Raw genomic sequence first — 17,523 nt, 5'->3', positions numbered from 1 at the left:
AGTGTCGTCAGGCATTTAAGCGCATCGTGTCGTAGGGTGTGGGTTCAATTCCCACTTCAGCCATTGAAACTTTTCGTCAGGAATGTTTCTCGGCTGTGCCACTGGAGCATGCTTGTCCGTTGTCTAGTGTTAAGTTACAGTCTGTGCAGCTAAATGGCTGAAGACGGTGTCCGTGTCTTTTAATATGCAAACCAAGGTTGCTTCAGAATTCACAAACCCTCAAGAACTCGAAATTTTCATAAATGTAGTATAGTATGGAAGATAGAAGATCTTCGATAGACTAAACCAATACCTTTGCTGTGATCCTAAATTCTTGGTCGTAGTGTTTCATTCTGCGTTCTTTGAAACTCTCCAAACTCAAACTCTTGAAACTCTGTGTACAAGAACGTGCTGGTATAATTCAAACTGTGTCTATTGAAATATTTGACGGAAAAAACCTTCAACATGAACATATGTGCTGAAGAGTGCACGACTTTATACAAATGTGCTGATAGTTATTTTAAAACCTTTGTAACACGCTGGATTACAACAATCTCCTGCTCCAAAAAACAAATTCAAACATCACAAACAATCTTCGAACACGCTAATCACTCCAATTATAAATTTTATCATTCACACGTTCACAAATCACCATGGTGCCAATCGACCCCCCTTCCGGTCCCCAAAATGACACACGAACACGCGCGCCACTTACTACTACACCAGTCACTCGGATCGGATGGCGGCCAGCAGGCAACCATAAATAAATGCGATGACGTACAGCACCAGTGCCGATTGTTTGTAGGTGAGATCTATCGCGTTTGTCGTGTAATTGTGAATAGGTGACCAAGAGTTTAGCGCACAAACATAAATAGAAGCGTGTTCAGGAGTCCACAAAGGGTGGGAAAAACGTTGTCGGTGGGTGGGTAGGTCGTCGATGTGTACAGTTGAAAGCGAAACAGTGTAGCATGACAGGTTGCGGTAGTAGTTGTCGTCCAAAGTCGAGGATTCGTCGGAAAAGAGAAAAGACATAAGCTGGCGGGATAATAACAGATAGGTGGGTGATACGCTTTTGTAGTACTAGAATGTGGAATAAATATTTTTGAGGATATTTTTGTTTGATTTTCTAAACCACATCTAATCACACGGAAAATTCTAGTACTACTTGAGAATTTGATAGGCTGTGCAACAGAACTATGTCCTATGAATTGAAGCATTTGGAAACAAAGTGTAATGGCAAATTAAAATCTAACATGAAAAACACACACCACCACGGTACTCACCAGATCGTTATTATCAGAAAAAAATCATCAACTCTGTGCTCACCTGTCGATTTCTATAGGTAAACTGTATATCTGGTCCAAATTAATAAAAAATCGCGATTCCCGTTTTGAAGTTATGCCCTCTCGATGGCATCACTTCTCAAATTTTAAGGACTTCATTGATTTTACATGATTTTTTATTTACCGATATTATCAGAAGAAACACACCATCAAAACATGATTACAGTTAGGTTCATACATGTATTATTTACCACTGGAAGAAATTTTGGAAAACCGATAATCTTTTTTTCGAGTTGGGCCGTTTTTAAGGCGTAACTTTTAAATATATTACACACTAACACTAACATAGGTTACGAATAACAATCATTTGTCTCTTTTCGTGTGTTCAAGGGCTAATCGCAATTACATGGACCAAAATTGTTTCCCTATGAGGCATTACGGAGCAAATATCATCATATAATGAGAGTTTGATAAACATGCGTTTATAAATTTTCATTTGTTCAAACACTGAGAGGGTAAATTTTGTATGAAAAATCTTAACTATGCTTTAAAGAATATTTTTAGATCATAAGCATATAACTGTGAACCACTAAAACTAGTGGACTTATACCTTAAAAGGGCGAAGGTTCAAATCGATCCGACGATTTTTTTTAATTTTCACCACACATACAGTTTAGCTAAAGAAATCAGAGAATGGCGGGAATGATGGATTTTTTCTGACAATAACGTTCTGGACAACACCATGACCACAAAAAGTGAGTGCTAACGACCCTGAATCGGTTCTTTCGATTGCGGTCGATTCTAGTACTCCAAGTGAATAAAAAAAACGATAAGAAATCATAAGTTACAAAAACTGCATTTTCATTTACCTCGGTTGTCTTGACTGTCGGATGTTGCGACTAGCCTCGTGGAATTATTGTTTAGGAAATTGCTACTACTAATCAGATTTGCGTCGCTGCTGGCGAACAGAACAGGGTTGGAAAAAGGAGTCGAGGTACCGTTACTACTGCTGTCGACGATCAAACTGTTGTTGTTGTCGATGTTAAGATTGAAGGGATCGTCGTCGTCCTCAGGGACTGTGGATGTTTGCTGCTGCTGCTGTGGTGCCTCTTCGGGCAACGATTGAAAACTACTGAAATCGAGCAACTGACCGACCACAGTGGTGCCGGTCGTTGTCGTCGTGGTCGTACTCGTCGAGGTGGTCGAATCCAACTGATTGGGGGCGCTTTCGCTGCTTTCGACGCCATCGTCGGCTGCTGACGAGAGCGCAAAGTCTAGGGGTTGACTATTGTTAGTGTCGAAGTGCGCTAGGAATTTCGCGGTGGAGGATTCGTCAACAGCCGGTGTATTTTGTGTACTAGAATCGTGGATTGGTGGAAGAGACAGAGCAAACGTGTGAAACGTGTGTTAATGAGGCTTAGACATGTTTTTTTTTCCGGTTCGCACAATAATTCGACAGGCTGGCTGGCTTCGATCGACGACGACACGCAGGGAGAGGGGATGATACAGTATGAGAAGGCTATTCTAGTCTAGTACCTCATAAGGTGGTAAACAAAAACATGTAAACTATTCTATCACTAGCTGTCAGCGTGATCAGCAACAAAGATGATTGCAGTACTAGATTAAATCACAATGAACCTTCCTAATTTTGGAAAGCTATCACTCGATGTAGGACGGTGATTGGTATCGCGCAGACGAAGACCCGTAGCTTATAGGATTTCGAGTACCTATTTGGTTCCAACGTAGAATATCTTTATCAGAGATGGGCTAAAGAGGTAGTAGTGGGATCAGAATCGGTACTATATCTAGTACTACATTTTATCCCTCGCGAGGTACCACGATATCCAAGTACATTAAAGATCACAGCAAACTTTTCTCAGCATTTTAAATTTTGCTCTATTACGCCACGCACCATAAAATTTTCAATAACTCCAAAGGATATGAACGTTTTTATTTCATATTTGACAACGTAGAAAGTCCTTGTGTTTGACAAAAGTTGTTCAACGAACTAAGCCGTAGGTATTCGTTGTAATCTAAGATGGCGAAAGAGAACTTCGATCCCATAAGCAGTCAACGTATTTTCCATCCATCGTAATCTCTCAGTTGACCTACATCTGATGCAACCGATTTTTTCTATCCCCATCTCTTATCCCCTCTCTGAATCCTCTTTCTCTCTTCTGGCAGCCAAAAATATGTGACTTTTTAGATTTTTCAAAATTATCCAATGCAATGTTTTGATTTACAATCAAAACATTGACTGATCAGAGATGAGCAATATAACACTATCCTTATTAATCCACATTCAAGTTTTGACTTCAAAGTTATCCTAAGGCCTTCAATATATGTACTTGTAGATTTGTTCCTTATACGCTGAACAGTCAACAAAAATGTTCATGCAAGGTAAGTTTGCGAAAAATATTCAATACTTTGAAAAAATACTGGAATACTATTGGGATACTAATTGCTGTGACGCAGAGCTTCCCAACAGGTGGTCCGCGTACCCCTAAGGGGCCGTCACGACTTCTCAGGGAGTCCGCGACTTGTAGAATTATAGCAAACTTTTCTGACGGGGGTGACCCATTTCGCATATAGACGTTTCGCATAAAGCAGTTTCATACAAGAACAGGTAGCATTTCAAAGAAGGCATATAATTCTCATTATGCGAAACGTCACACACCCCTTTCTGACGTAAACAAAAGGGGATTTTTTTTATTTCCGTACGGGTTTGGGCCGAAAGGTCTCAGATTTTCATGAAACTTTTTCCACAGGCAGGGCTCATCAATATATGAATAAAAAAAATTGAGAAAAATAGTTTTGTTTATAAACTTATAAATTTGAAAATAGGCTTTATAAACTTATAAATGTATAAATTTGTAAACAGCTCATCTTGGTAATATTTGATCATGTGTTAGGAACAAAAAATGAGCGTATTTAAAAAATGTTTAGGATTGGATCTTATTGATCGCTCTTTTCAAATATACTTTGTGAGCTGGAATAGCTAATCGGGTTATCATTATTTATTGGAAACTAATTCCATTTCAAAAAATCTCATAGTTTTGAGAAAATTTGATTCCGATTCGACAAAAAAAAAATGTTTCTGTGACGCTTTTATCTTCAATTATGATTTTCGAACGAAAAGACTTGTACGAGAAATCTGGGCATTTTTCACAAAACTATGATCAAACGCAGGAATTAAAAAGTAGCACATCTTAAAAATTTCAGTGATTGAAATTTATAAAATTCTGTTCTCAAAAATATTTCTTCGAAAATCTTACTCGAGTTGGAACATATTTTTCCCGGCTTTTCTTTACGAATTTTCTCAACGGTGGAAAATTTTGTGGAAAACTTTTTTCAGTTAATTTTATTTATTCCTGAGAAAATTTGCTTTCATTTTCATAAAAAAAGCTTTGTTTCTACGATGCTTCGTTCTTGAGTTATGATTTTTAAAAGTAAGTAGTGTCAGGGGAAAACAAAAAAAAAATCCAACTGAGTTTTCCGGGAAAATAAGCGACCCTGAATTTTTATCAATTTTTTTTCATGTATTGATGAGCCCTGCCTGTGGAAAAAGTTTCATGAAAATCTGAGACCCTTCGGCCCAAAATCCCCAAAAACATTATTTTCGGTACATTACTTGATAGTCTATGTCAACTTCCTGGCGAAATACTCGAATAATTTCTTGGAGGTTCTTTGGCGAACTATACACGGGAAAGAAAGAAATCGAAACACTCTATTGTTTCCACTGAAACCATTGTTGAAATCTTCACAAATCAACCTGCACGATTTTTTATTAGTAATTGTTGGAAGATTTTTGCCATGAGTAATGGCTAGGCTGTAGCATTTTTGACGAAATTTCGAATAACACGGAGTTATAATTGGCTCCTAAGATGCCTATAAGCAACTTTTTTTTTCAAAATAGTTTGCAGATGTAATATAAATTACTTTGCGAAAGCTTTGTGGATTCTGGAGGTCCCTGATTTTTTTTTTTCGAATTTCAAAAAAATCTTTTGCGATGGTTTTGAAAAAAAAATCTTTATTATACTCCTGGGCAGTGGGCACATCATTGAAAAATTGCTGCCTACATAATTTGTGTTGGTTTTGGTCAAGATCTTCTTTATAAGTTTTCTTATCGAACTCTTGGTAGACTCATGGCAAGAATTTTAGTGAACTTGTTGGAACTTGTCAGATGATCTTGACAGAATTCTTGTATTATCTGTGGTGAAATACAGATGTTTGAGTGACATTTTGATGTTTTGAGTACAGACTTTTGAGTTGACTATCAAGAAAATTTTTAATGTATAATGAGATTTTTGGAAGGCTTAAATAAACTCACATTTCTAGAACATTTATTTTCAGGGGTCCACGAGATGTTTGTGAAACTTCATAGGGGGTCGCAGTTTCAACAAGGTTAAGAATCACAGCATTAGAAAAATATTGCCTGTCCTACCCCATGTGATATTAAAAATGACCTCAATGCACTAGAAGCGAAAGTACGAGAAAACACAAAAAAATCATTATTTGACAGACAAAATTCCTTCGAAAATCGTTGCAATGCTTGGTCAACCACAGTTTCACTGAATTATGGTTTTGATTGTCATAGAATAGTGGATTTGACTGAAATACTGGAATATTGAGGAATCTACACAGATTTTTGGACAGCGTTACCCCAAATATTTGGCCGATTGATTTTTCTCAAAATCCTTGGGCACGATTTGCATGGAATTTGGGACATGATTCTTACACAATTTTCAACACGTATCCTCATAGTCTAGGTCAGGGCTTCTCAATCGATAGACCGCGGAGCCCTAGGGGGTCGTGACGACTTCTCAGGGGGTCCGCGAAGCCATTGCAAATAAATGTCGTTTTTCTTGATTGGTGAAATAATGTGACGAATCTCTTATCTCGCTTCCTTTGCACGAGATTTGTGTTTACTGAATTCAGATTTTTGATATTTCTTCAATCTGATTTTTCATTGACACAATTACCTACTTATAAAATACTTGCAATGACATTTTGCTAATAAGAAATCACCAGCCTAATTTTACCTCACCGGCTTTTGTTTGTCCAGTGGGAACTTTAAAATTAAACTACTATCGTTTCCATAAATTTCTGCTGTATTTTAGATTTGATTCTTGGTGATTTCTCGGTGAGAACTTCGTGGATTCTAATGGAACCCTTGGGGATCCCGAAGGTATCTGTCAAATCTTATGATAACTTTCATGGCAATTTTTATCGTACTCTTGGGAGTAACTTTGGCTAGATTTGTTTGTTGGATTTTGGCAAGATCTTTCTTACAAGTTCCTTATTGGGCTTTAGGAAGGATGCTTGGTAGACAAATGAATAGCAGAATTCTTGAATTATATGTGATTAATAACAGGCGTAACATTTGTGTGTGCCTGTCAAGGATCTCTGATGATTCATAATTCATTTCAAGAACATTCAGTTTTAGGAGTCCGCGGGATTGGGAACCACTGCTCCGACAGATAGCATAATACTTTTCTCAACATTCTAGATTTTGATCTATTACCTCATGTGCCTTAAAATTTTGAGGATCTGCAAGGTACGTGAAGGTCTTTTTTCATTTTTGGTATAAATTTACAAACTTGAATGGATGTTTACGTATAATGTTATATTGTCTACCTTTGATCAGTAGATACCGTTAATGGCAAGAAACAAAAAAAAACATAAAACTGCATGATAATGGAAAATAACGAAAATAGCACCCTATTACTTGTTAACCAGAATAAAAGAGAAAGGTGAAGAGCGAGTGGACACTATAGTGGGTATATAGTTTTGTTTGATCGGGAAATCCGTACAAATCTGGAACCGACGGTGCGACTTGGGTTCCCAGGACAGGTCGAATATTATTTGCATCAAAATCATTGAAATCGGCTGACAATTAGCACGAAAATTTGCTTGTAAAAATAGGTCAGGGACGCGAAGGTTAATAACCGAAATCCCATTCCCATCTGATTTCTAGTGTTTATACCAGATTTCCAATATTTCCACAATATTCCTAAAATGACTTCTAAAATTCCAGAATTATCATAACAAATCCAGAATACGTATCGGAATCCCAAAATTTCTAAAGGGTTTCTGGAGTTCCAAAGGAAATCTGCGAATCCGGGAGGTCAAAATTCACACGTAAAATTCAAAAATACTTTATAATTACCTGAATTCCCATCGACATCCCAGTATTCTAACAAAATAACATAATTATCTTAACGCTAGAATTCAAACGGAAATTACAAATTTCTACGGTTGGTAATCTTACCAGAATCTCAGGATTTTTGTTTGAAGCCTAAGAATTCCTATGGAAATCTCTATGATTTTTAATCCAAAGTAAATTATTCGATTCAATTCTGAAGCACGTGTAGCAACCTCTAAAGCTAACTGCCAATAGCTTTGTAGTAAATGCTACCTCTACTCATACCAACGCGATGTTTGTAGTATGTTTGAAAGATGTAGTCAAGTGAAATGACACAAACATGTTCACCTCGTGTTCCGCATGTAGAATTTACTACCAAAATTGCAGTAAACTCAAGTTTACTACCTTTTTTTACCTTCTATGTTAGATTAACCGAAATCCCATAAGTTGTGGGTCTCCATCTACGCAATTCCGTCCTGCATTGAAGCCGAATAGAGTACATCGGGGGATAGCTCTAATTTAGTACCGCAATAGTAAAACTGATAATCACCACTAATAATTAAAACAACTTGACTACTACAGTATGGTGTGAACGTGAGTGAGGGGAATACGAGTAGATTAGCGGTTTTGCTGTTGATACTTTCGAGCGCATTATTTATGGTTACACAGATATTACACAACAAAACACATTGCTTGGCTTAACCTAAATTAGTTTTAGAAACATTATCACTCACTAAACAGGCGTCTCTATTCACAGGTACCTATGTAGTAGGTATTGTCAATTTGACTCGGATTATAACGTTTGTACTGTCTTTCTAGGATCATATCACTCTATCGCTCTCTGTCAACACACTTTCTCTCTTTTCTGCGTGCAACCCTTCTTAGCATTCTAAATATCCGCAACACGTAATCTAGAAGAAGAATCGGAGCACATTTCGGGAACAATTAGAAACGGCAGAGCGACACTAGAAGGTGGTGCACATAGAGCAATCTTAGCAAATGATGGAATCGCACACGTCACACTAGTGCAGCTACAAGCTTGAAGGTACTAGATTTTAACACATGGAAATCTAGTACTTCGAATTGCCACTTTTGACATTGGTAGAACAAAAGCGGACATTGAAACCGGACAAGGCTTTCAGAAATAGCGTTGATGCGGGAACATCGCATTCTAGTACTTCGAATTCGCAGCACTAGGATTTGAAGCCGTTCAAGGGGTTAGTATATCGGGAAGAAAGATAAAGGAAAACCGTCTACTTACAACACATTGTCAATACTGCCGTTCTTGTGGCCGTTGGTTTGACCGCTCATGATCGCGTCCTCGATGATCAGTTCGGTCGTTTCGGCGATTGTCGTCGCTGCGGGGGCCGACTTCCCATTGGTGGTGGCTGCACTGGACTCTAAGGACGAGGGTTGCTGGCTGCTGCCGTTATCACTGCCTCCGTTGCTGGTGGCGTTACTGTTCAGATTATTGTTAAAGCTACCTAGTAGAAGGTTCTCCTTCTCCGTTACCGAGCGCTCGTACTCGGCAGCGTTGTTGCTGATGGCTGCAGCGGGCGTTGATTCGCTGGGGGCGTTGTTGTTGTGGTGATTGCTGATTAGACTACTATCGTTACTACTGCTGTTGCTGCTGTTGTTGTTCTCCTGATTTTGATGGTCTCCTTCCTCCGCCGTCAGAGACAGTGACTGGACGCTTTGTGCGAGCGATTCAGCAGTTTTCTCTTCGAGGACTGGAGGGATTTGGGGAGTGGCGGCTTCAGTAGTCGTCGTTTGCTGTTGCTGCTGCTGCTGTTCGATCGAACCCAGCATCGATTCGGTCATCGACATCGTTTGGTCCACCATGGCCGATGCAGTACTAGACGTCACGATTACGCTCTTGCTCATGGCGTTGTCCTTGTTTTCCTCAGACTGCTGCAAAATATGGAAGGATGTGTAATGTGTAATGTGGATTTCGTAGTCAATTTATATTCTAGTACTACATTTAATGCAATTGAGTTCATATTATTCTATGCTACATAGTACTAGAAGTGATTTTTTATAAATTTTTAAGTCAGACCCAGAAATTTCTAGTATGTACTACCAAAGACAAAATACCAGAGTACCACTTCTAGTATTACATTCAGTCCCTTGAAACTACACTCGGTATCCAAGTTTGACACTACAAACTTTTCTCAGCATTCTAGAATTTGTTCTACAATTTCACGCAACATACGGACGTCTTTTACGAACTAGGCAACCTAGAGTTGTCATAAATAATCTGTCATTAGAAGGCACATTGATTCTATTGATTGAAACCACCACATGTTTGTATGCAGCATTGGAAAACTTATCGTATATCTGGCAACGCTTCTAAGATTATCAAAATTTTCTCTAAATTCGATCTGAAACTACCACAAGACAACAAATTTGAATGTTAGGGAAAGTTAAGTGAAATTTTATGCCCGGTAGGATTGAAGATAAAAAATAATATTATGGTAAATTGACGCTTATATTGAGCTGTTCGGTAATCCAATCCGCATGGTTATTCAATTAATTAACTCATTACGCGTGGTAAAGATGGACACATTATGGGTGAAATTATGAAAAAAATCCACGTGCTCGGCTGGGATTTGAACCCAGGACTCTTGTATGCTAGACGAGCGCTTTACCAACTAAGCTACCGAGCCACTTGGTGACCCAATAACTGAGTTGGTTACAAGTTTAGAATTCAAATCCCTACAGACTACGCGGATCCCTTTCATAACCCATATCCATCCATCTCATGTTAACTACACACACGGGAAGAGCGAGTGCGATTTATTTAGTGTTGTGTATTGTGGAAGAGTAAAGATGTGGGAAGGCTATCAACGTGTCGTTCTCACTCAAGTGACGACATGACTACTACAGAGAGGCAGTAACACTCTAACATAAATTGACGCTTATATTGAGCTGTTCGGTAATCCAATCCGCATGGTTATTAAATTAATTAACTCATTACGCGTGGTAAAGATGGACAAATTATGGGTGAAGGTCATTTTAAGCAGGGAACCAATGCCTGATTAAAAAAAAAAGATTTTTGGCCGTTTCAAAATCGGGTTTATAACAGTAAGTTTTATGACTATGTTGATAATGTTTGCAAAGTTTGTTGAAGTTTAAACCTACCTTCGTGGGCGTATTGTTGGCGCTTCCCTTGGCCCGCGTTCGGGACATGATCGCCTCCACGCGCTTGCGCCGCTCTTCACGTTCCTTTTCCTCCTTCTTAAGTCGTTCGGCCATCTCGACGCGCTGCCGTTCGGCTTCCTCGCGAGCCTTCTTCTCGGCTTCTTCGCGTTCGACCTTTTGGCGTGCTTCCTCCTCGCGGCGTTGACGTTCCTCTTCTTCGCGCTTCTGCGCTTCCTGGATGGCCTGCTGTAGACGCTCCTCCTCGAGTCGGCGTTGCTCCTCGGCCAAGCGGATGGTTTCCTCTTCCAGCTTGCGGAGGCGTTCTTCCTCCTCTAGCTGGCGCTGCAGTTCGGCTTCCTCCTCGGCAGCAATTCGCTGCCGTTCGAGCTCAGCTTGACGCTCGGCCTCTTCTCGGGCCAAGCGACGGCGCTCAGCCAAGGCAGCCTTAGCTTCTTCTTCTGTGTTGATGCGCTTGGCAATCATGGAAGCAGTCATTAGATCTCCATTGGAACCATCGATAGCCTGATTGGGCTCCAGTTTGTTGCCCACGACAGTGCTTTCCTTCATTTCGTCCCTCTTCTCTTCGTGACTGCTGACTTCCATGGCTTGAGGTGGTTGCTCAATCTTCTGTTCCTCTACGTGAACATCCTCCACAACCTTCGTGTCGCTTTCAATAACCACCTGTTGTTGCTGCTCAACAGTTTCAACGACGGTGGTAACATCGCCCGATTGAACTACCACTTCTTCCTGCTTTTCTTGCGGTTGATGTACTGCTTCAACCTTCTCTTCGGTGCTGCTCTTCGCACTGATCGCAGAACCTTCCTTCACTAGAGGTTGCGGCTGCTGCTGCAGCTGTTGTTGCGAGTGATCATCGGCGGCGGGTTGCTTCTTCTGCTTCTGCAGCGCGTCATGCATCGTGCGGTTGGCCTTTTCAGGGCCGGGCGACTGCAGCGGAGTAGACGACGCCTTGGGAGTGCCTCGGGCGCTGCTGGCACCGCTTCCTAGCCGTTGTTTCTCCACCGGGGTATGGTGTCTCTTGGCTGCCGCGCTGTCTGGGGCCGTGGGGGGCCTGGCCGGAGTGCTGGCCCCACTCTGGGAACGTTTGCGCTCCAAACTGGTGGAGCTGGTGTTGTTCGCTGCGGAAGATTTCGGAAGTGGGGGTTTCTCTGTTTGAGGGGGTGGCGGAAGGGGATTAGAAGAAAATGAAGAAAGTATGTTAGAGTTATCGTTTTGGGAGAAAATCTTATGCTGGCTGGATTTCAAATCAGATCACTTGCTGTACTTAACCTGAATGCAATTAGATGTGGTCTGCTATATAAAATGGCAAATAAGTGGTAAACTGTTTTCGATCATGTCACCATAAGAACATATTAAAGAATTCAATAAATAATCATCAGTCTCAAATCTAAAGTTTGATAAGGGTGTATTCTGTGCTTTTCCGCCTTTGGCGTCTTTCAATAGATATCGATTCACTGCTGCCTGGTTGGCATGTTCAATATCCTGGAAAAATCCCTGAGCGAATGTCTTCAACAACTGTGGAATAAACCTTAAAGGATTTTTGGGAGACCTGCTAAAGTACCTACATCCAAAAAATCGGTGCAACAATTTGTGGAGAAAATCCAGTGCCTCAGGTAAAATTTTCAGAGTAATCCTTGTGGAAATTGCATCATGGAGAAAATCATCTCAGCATCCAGTTAAAAATCGCTGGAGGAATTTCTGGTCAAATTTCCATGAGATTTCCGGTGGGGAATCTATAGAGGAACTTCTGCATGGATGACAATTTTATAGAAGAATTCCTCATACTTTTCCTCAATATAAGTTTATTGCGAAAACAAGTTCCTTAAGAATCTTTGGAATAATCGAGCAAGAGTCTCTGAAGGTTACTCTGAAGCCTTTGGCATGTTGTATCAGGATTTATTGCAATGAGGAATAGAAAAATGTGACTCAAGGAAGAGACCAATTTGGATAAAAAAGGAACTTTGAGGTTTGCATAAAACAGTCTCCAAAAAGAGATCTACTCCCCGCCCTGTTTTTGTTGATGGGCATCTAATGCTGATTGACTGTAAAAAATATTTTGAAATTATTTTAATTTCATACTTTTTCTATTAACTCAAGACTTTCAATATCATGCACCAATTGTGTTACACTCCAAGTTTGTACATATTTTAAATAGTAAACCTTCGCTGATTGCGAAATGTATCATGGAGAAAAAGTACAAATTGCGTTGGGATTGGTGAGCTCGATTTATGTTATGATTATGAGAAAATAAAAAAAGATCTCTCGGGAATGTCAGGCTCTAGCTTTTGTGTTAAATAGTAAACCTTCGTCGATTTTAAAATATACCAAGGAGAAATAGTCCAATTTGCGTTGGAATTGGTGAGCTCGTTTTATGCTACAATTATGACAAAACAAAGAAATGTTGATCTCCGCGAATGTCAGGTTCCAGTTTTTGTTTAGTTGTTGGCTCTTCCTAGTACAGTAGGACAAAAACGTGAATCTCATCAGGTGCCTATGTTGGGTGCATGAATTTTCTAAATCATTAGTTTTATTGAAGGCTCTAAAAGCGGGAAATGCAGCAGGAAATAGAACATTTTTCTACAGTAATTTTGAGTTGCCCTTAGCAACGGGTGTTTTGCTATTTTCATTTTCTTACTCAAATCACACGTTACATTACCACTGTTGAAACCAATTTATTGCAGACCATTCCAATTGCATCCACAGTTATCACTTTCGAAACGTCTCTCGATCTGAAATCAAATCCTGCGTCTAGTACGACCGTTAGTATTTTCTCATAACATTTTTTTTTATAAAATCCTCTTTTTTATTTTTACAATACACGGTAGTTAATTTATAGATATTTGTGCAATAAAAAAAATCAAAACTAAATATTCGAAATAATAAAGAAATTTGATAAAACCCCCTTTTGACACTAAACTCATAGCAAGAATGAAATATATACCGTGAACCAATGCACAAAAATACTGATAAATACTGAAAACAAAATTATTAGAATGACTGCTACGGAAAAGGATAGAGAAACACAACATCAAAAATTATTCAGTATAAGAAATAAGATACAAAGATTTAGAGAGGTATTTACGAGCTGGGGGCGCGCGAGCATTCCAGGTTGCACTGGTTCAGTTGATAGAAAACGAGCTTTTTTTTATACAAAAGAATACAACGTGATGGTGTTTGGATTGGTTTCGTTTTTTTTTTACGGTTTTGAAATGTGATGTCATATGATTGAGAGGTACGTTGGTGCATTGCAGCTGATGCCATGTGTTAGCGAGGACAGAACCGTTTGGTTCTCTCAAACAGTGGTAACCCATGTGGGGTAGGGTGGCCTATAATCATCGAAGTGCAAAAATCTTATGTTACACTCTCCAAATTTGTTCATTTGGACATCCAGAAGATACGGTGAAATTTTTAACGGAATACATCAAGGATAAGGGGGTGCTCAAGAAGTTTAAATTATGTGTGAGAAAAAAAATATTAAGATTTGTTGGCACAAGTGACTTGAAAGCGATTTTTTATTTGTTTTTTATAAAATATGATGTTCAGTGAAATTAACATAGTTTGGTTATTTTTCAACAATTTTTTATTCTATTAGACTCATTTTCTTCAGAATGAAATTTATGAAAAGTTTGTAGAAAAACACAGAACTACAGTCAAACCTCTCTTATTCGCTATTCTGTATGTAGATATCGAGTTAGAGAACCATAGTAAAAGACGGTTTTCAAAGCTACCTCGATTGTCCCTTGAAACGCATTTGAACTGGTTTTGTGTTCTATAGCTCGATACCTTCCTAACACGACGGTCCCTCCAATATCGAGTTATGAAGAGTTGACAGTAGTGTTAGTCAAAAGTAGTTTTCTCCAAAATTTCCCACACATAACTGAGCTACGTTTGACCATTACCTCATACAGTGAAACCTCCATGAGTCGATTTTCCATTACTCGATATCGACTCATGGAACCATACCGTTTTGATTCATATTACGGACACTTAAGGCCTCAGTGAAGTATAACTCACAAAAAACCATGTAAAATAAATCACTCCGTATGATTCCTCCACGTTATCGAACCATCTAACCCCTTAACTTTCGAATGGTGAGTGAAGATTTTGGTTCCGAAACATGTATAATTTTAAATAAATAGAAATGTGTGGACTTTACGTGATTCTTATTCCGGACGCTTCCTTACTTTTGCCTCATATTTCGGACGCTTCGATTTGAATTCCGAACAGGTCAAACAAATCATAAATAGAAAAGTCAAATCATAAAATGAAATCGTTAAACCACTAGAGAGACTCCTAAGGAAGTTGGACATTATACATTCTCATAGATATCTATGAAAAATGCTTATTAAAACGAGCCTTGAAAGTGAGAACTTTTGAACGGCAAAAATTGAAACATTTCGTCTGAAATGTTTCCCATACAAAGTAGAGTGTCCGGAATTTGAAGCTGTCCGTAATATGAATCAAAACGGTACTAAAACCAAAATTTCATGGTCCCCTCAAACAGTTTTCCAAAGCATTTGTTTCCACAATTCGATATTTCCATGAGTCGATGGTCTCTTCAGATATCGACTCATGGAGGTATGACTGTAAATATTAAACCGATTGCAAATCTTTTTAATGTTTTTTTTATGAATTCCTTGTCGAATCGGCCAGCCATAAAACTCGACCATCTTCGATTTACAGTAAATTTTGCACATATTTTCGGTATGGTAGAATGAGCCATTTTACGAGACGTTTCGGAACAGCTGATCGCCGCAACGGCGTCAATTGACAGGAGACCTGGGATTAAATCCAGCGTGATTTTCAATAACGCCTTATCTTACCAAACGAGGACATGGAGAAAATGACAAAAATGAGATCCAAAAATGTTCGTTACTGCAACATTACACCTAGTTATTGTATCAGCTACCTCTTTGTTACCCATATTGCACATAAAAAAGCACTTTTGTGATCGGAAATATTTTAATGATTTTTCTCCATTTAAGTTTTCGCCTGGATGAAAAGCTACGCTAGAAATGCGCACAGTCATCAACCATCATCATCGCGAAAACTGACGCCGATGATTGAAAAATCCCAGGTCTCCTGTCATTTGATCAGGCTTCGTAAAATGGCTTATTAGTGTTTTCCATAGATAAATCGATCATTAATGATATTCTAGCACTCGCTAGATTTTGATTGAAGAATAACTTTTAAAAAGGGCCTATAAGCTTTCGCATGCATGAAAAGTTCTAGTTCCGAAGCTGTTGATTTTAGAAAAAAAAAGTTCTTGGAAGAGGTTGTACTGAACCGTTTGAACTACAGAAAAAAAATACACTGAGAAAATATTTTATTTTTTTATTATGGAAAATTCAAAAATTAAACTAAAAATTTATATTAGACACAAGTGCATTTTTAGCATTTTTTTCCTAAATTTTCACCAAAGAATCTTAATAGGAAACAGATTCAAGAACAATAGGGTTCCGAGAGTATGGACTATAATTCTCTCTTAGGATTTTTCACAAATTTTCGCCGGAAATTACATTCTTACAAATTAACTGAAGTTTATAAAGAATCCTGTTATAAATACGAGTTGAAAAGTGCAAAATATTGGAATGAACGAAGTTTTTTTGTCATACAATTTATTGAAAACCAGTTTCAGCTTTAGCATTAACATTTAACTGGCGAAATTTAGAAAAATTTTGTATTTTCCGTTATAAATTTATGTAGAATGGACAGTTGTTTACAAAAAAGATTTTGATTAAATTATATGACAAAACTTAATCAAAACATTTTTAATGTGTTGTATACAAAGTTTGGAAACAACTAAATTATCTACAAGAGCATGTACAAAATTTGAATCGGTTGAGTGTTCATGAAGTTATGGTAATACAAAAATGATTTTCATAGTAGAATGAGGAAAGATTTTAAGAAAACAACTCTTAACTAATACTAGTTCTAATTTTGAACATTTTTGATATTTCAAAAACTTTATATGAATTTAATTGAAAAAAATGATGCTAATAGCTTCAAAATTGGTTAGATAACAACAAAGTTATGAAGACTTTAGTGAAAGTCATATATTATAACTTGAAAATTAACCTCTAAATCTTTTAATTTTTGGCTCAAACTTTGAAAGTTTTTCTATGCGATTTAAATTTAAAAGAACTTTAGATTTTGAGAGATTTAAAAAAAAAATAAGCCGCATTCTGATTATGTATTAATGCTTATTGGAAGTTGAAACATTTATGAGAGATTGACATTATGATTTCGTTAAATATTTGTCAACATATCAATTTTTGTAGATAGCCATATCGTTTTGAAAAATAGTATTAAATTTCAAGCAACAAAGCTGGCAAAAAAGTTGGTTGGCTCTTATTAAGGTTCAAATTTTGAATCAAACTTTTTTGTTTGAGGAAACTTGTGGCAGCGTTTTTATGAACAACTTTGTCGAAGATATGTTTGATTTAACTCTCCATTTGAGCTTATCAATTGATGGACCCAAAGCATTTGGTTTTTTGGTCTAACTTTTTTGGTTTCAGTTTTACGTGAATGTGGTCTCCAGAAGAGTTGTAGATGAAGTAATGATACACATTTCTCCGAAAAGTTGTGTGTGGGATGGTTTTAGATCTAGTTATAAACTACAACTTTGCTGGAGGCAGCACTCCGATAACGTTAAAATCTTGTGAGTAACATGTAAATGTCGAATTTTTAAGTGTATTTTTGAAGTGAATTTTCTTAATTTACAAAAATGACATTCTGAAAGTTTTTGCACTAAAAATTGCCTAATATATGGCCTTTCAAATGCCGTTAAAAGATTTAAGTTTTAGTTTTTCACTTAAATTTTCTTATAACTTCAAAGTCACAAGAATTACTAACATGCAATGTTTATAAAAATGTGTACAGTGACCCCACGCAGTTGAATCACCCACAATTTATGAATCAGCAGACTCCAAAAGACAAAATTATTATCAAACTTGT

General features: G+C 38.0%; 1 protein-coding gene across 24 annotated transcripts in view; it reads right to left on the bottom strand.

Moving 5' to 3' along the window:
• LOC5568502 (ensconsin) overlaps positions 1–17,523 on the bottom strand; it is a 458,662-nt gene that overhangs the window by 21,391 nt on the left and 419,748 nt on the right. For 21 of the 24 annotated variants that reach the window (XM_021849239.1, XM_021849238.1, XM_021849237.1 and 18 more), the window contains 3 exons: positions 10,549–11,714; positions 8,669–9,318; positions 2,132–2,619 (listed from right to left, as the gene is read on the bottom strand). In XM_021849239.1, coding sequence (XP_021704931.1) covers positions 2,132–2,619; positions 8,669–9,318; positions 10,549–11,714 — 2,304 coding nt within the window. Of the gene's footprint in view, positions 1–2,131; positions 2,620–8,219; positions 8,319–8,668; positions 9,319–10,548; positions 11,715–17,523 lie in introns of those variants that run through there. The other 3 variants (XM_021849225.1, XM_021849236.1, XM_021849235.1) reach the window with 3 other exon arrangements.

This window comes from Aedes aegypti, chromosome 3 (assembly GCF_002204515.2).
Source record: "Aedes aegypti strain LVP_AGWG chromosome 3, AaegL5.0 Primary Assembly, whole genome shotgun sequence".
NCBI lineage: Eukaryota > Metazoa > Arthropoda > Insecta > Diptera > Culicidae > Aedes > Aedes aegypti.
This window is presented reverse-complemented; position numbering and strand designations above follow the sequence as displayed.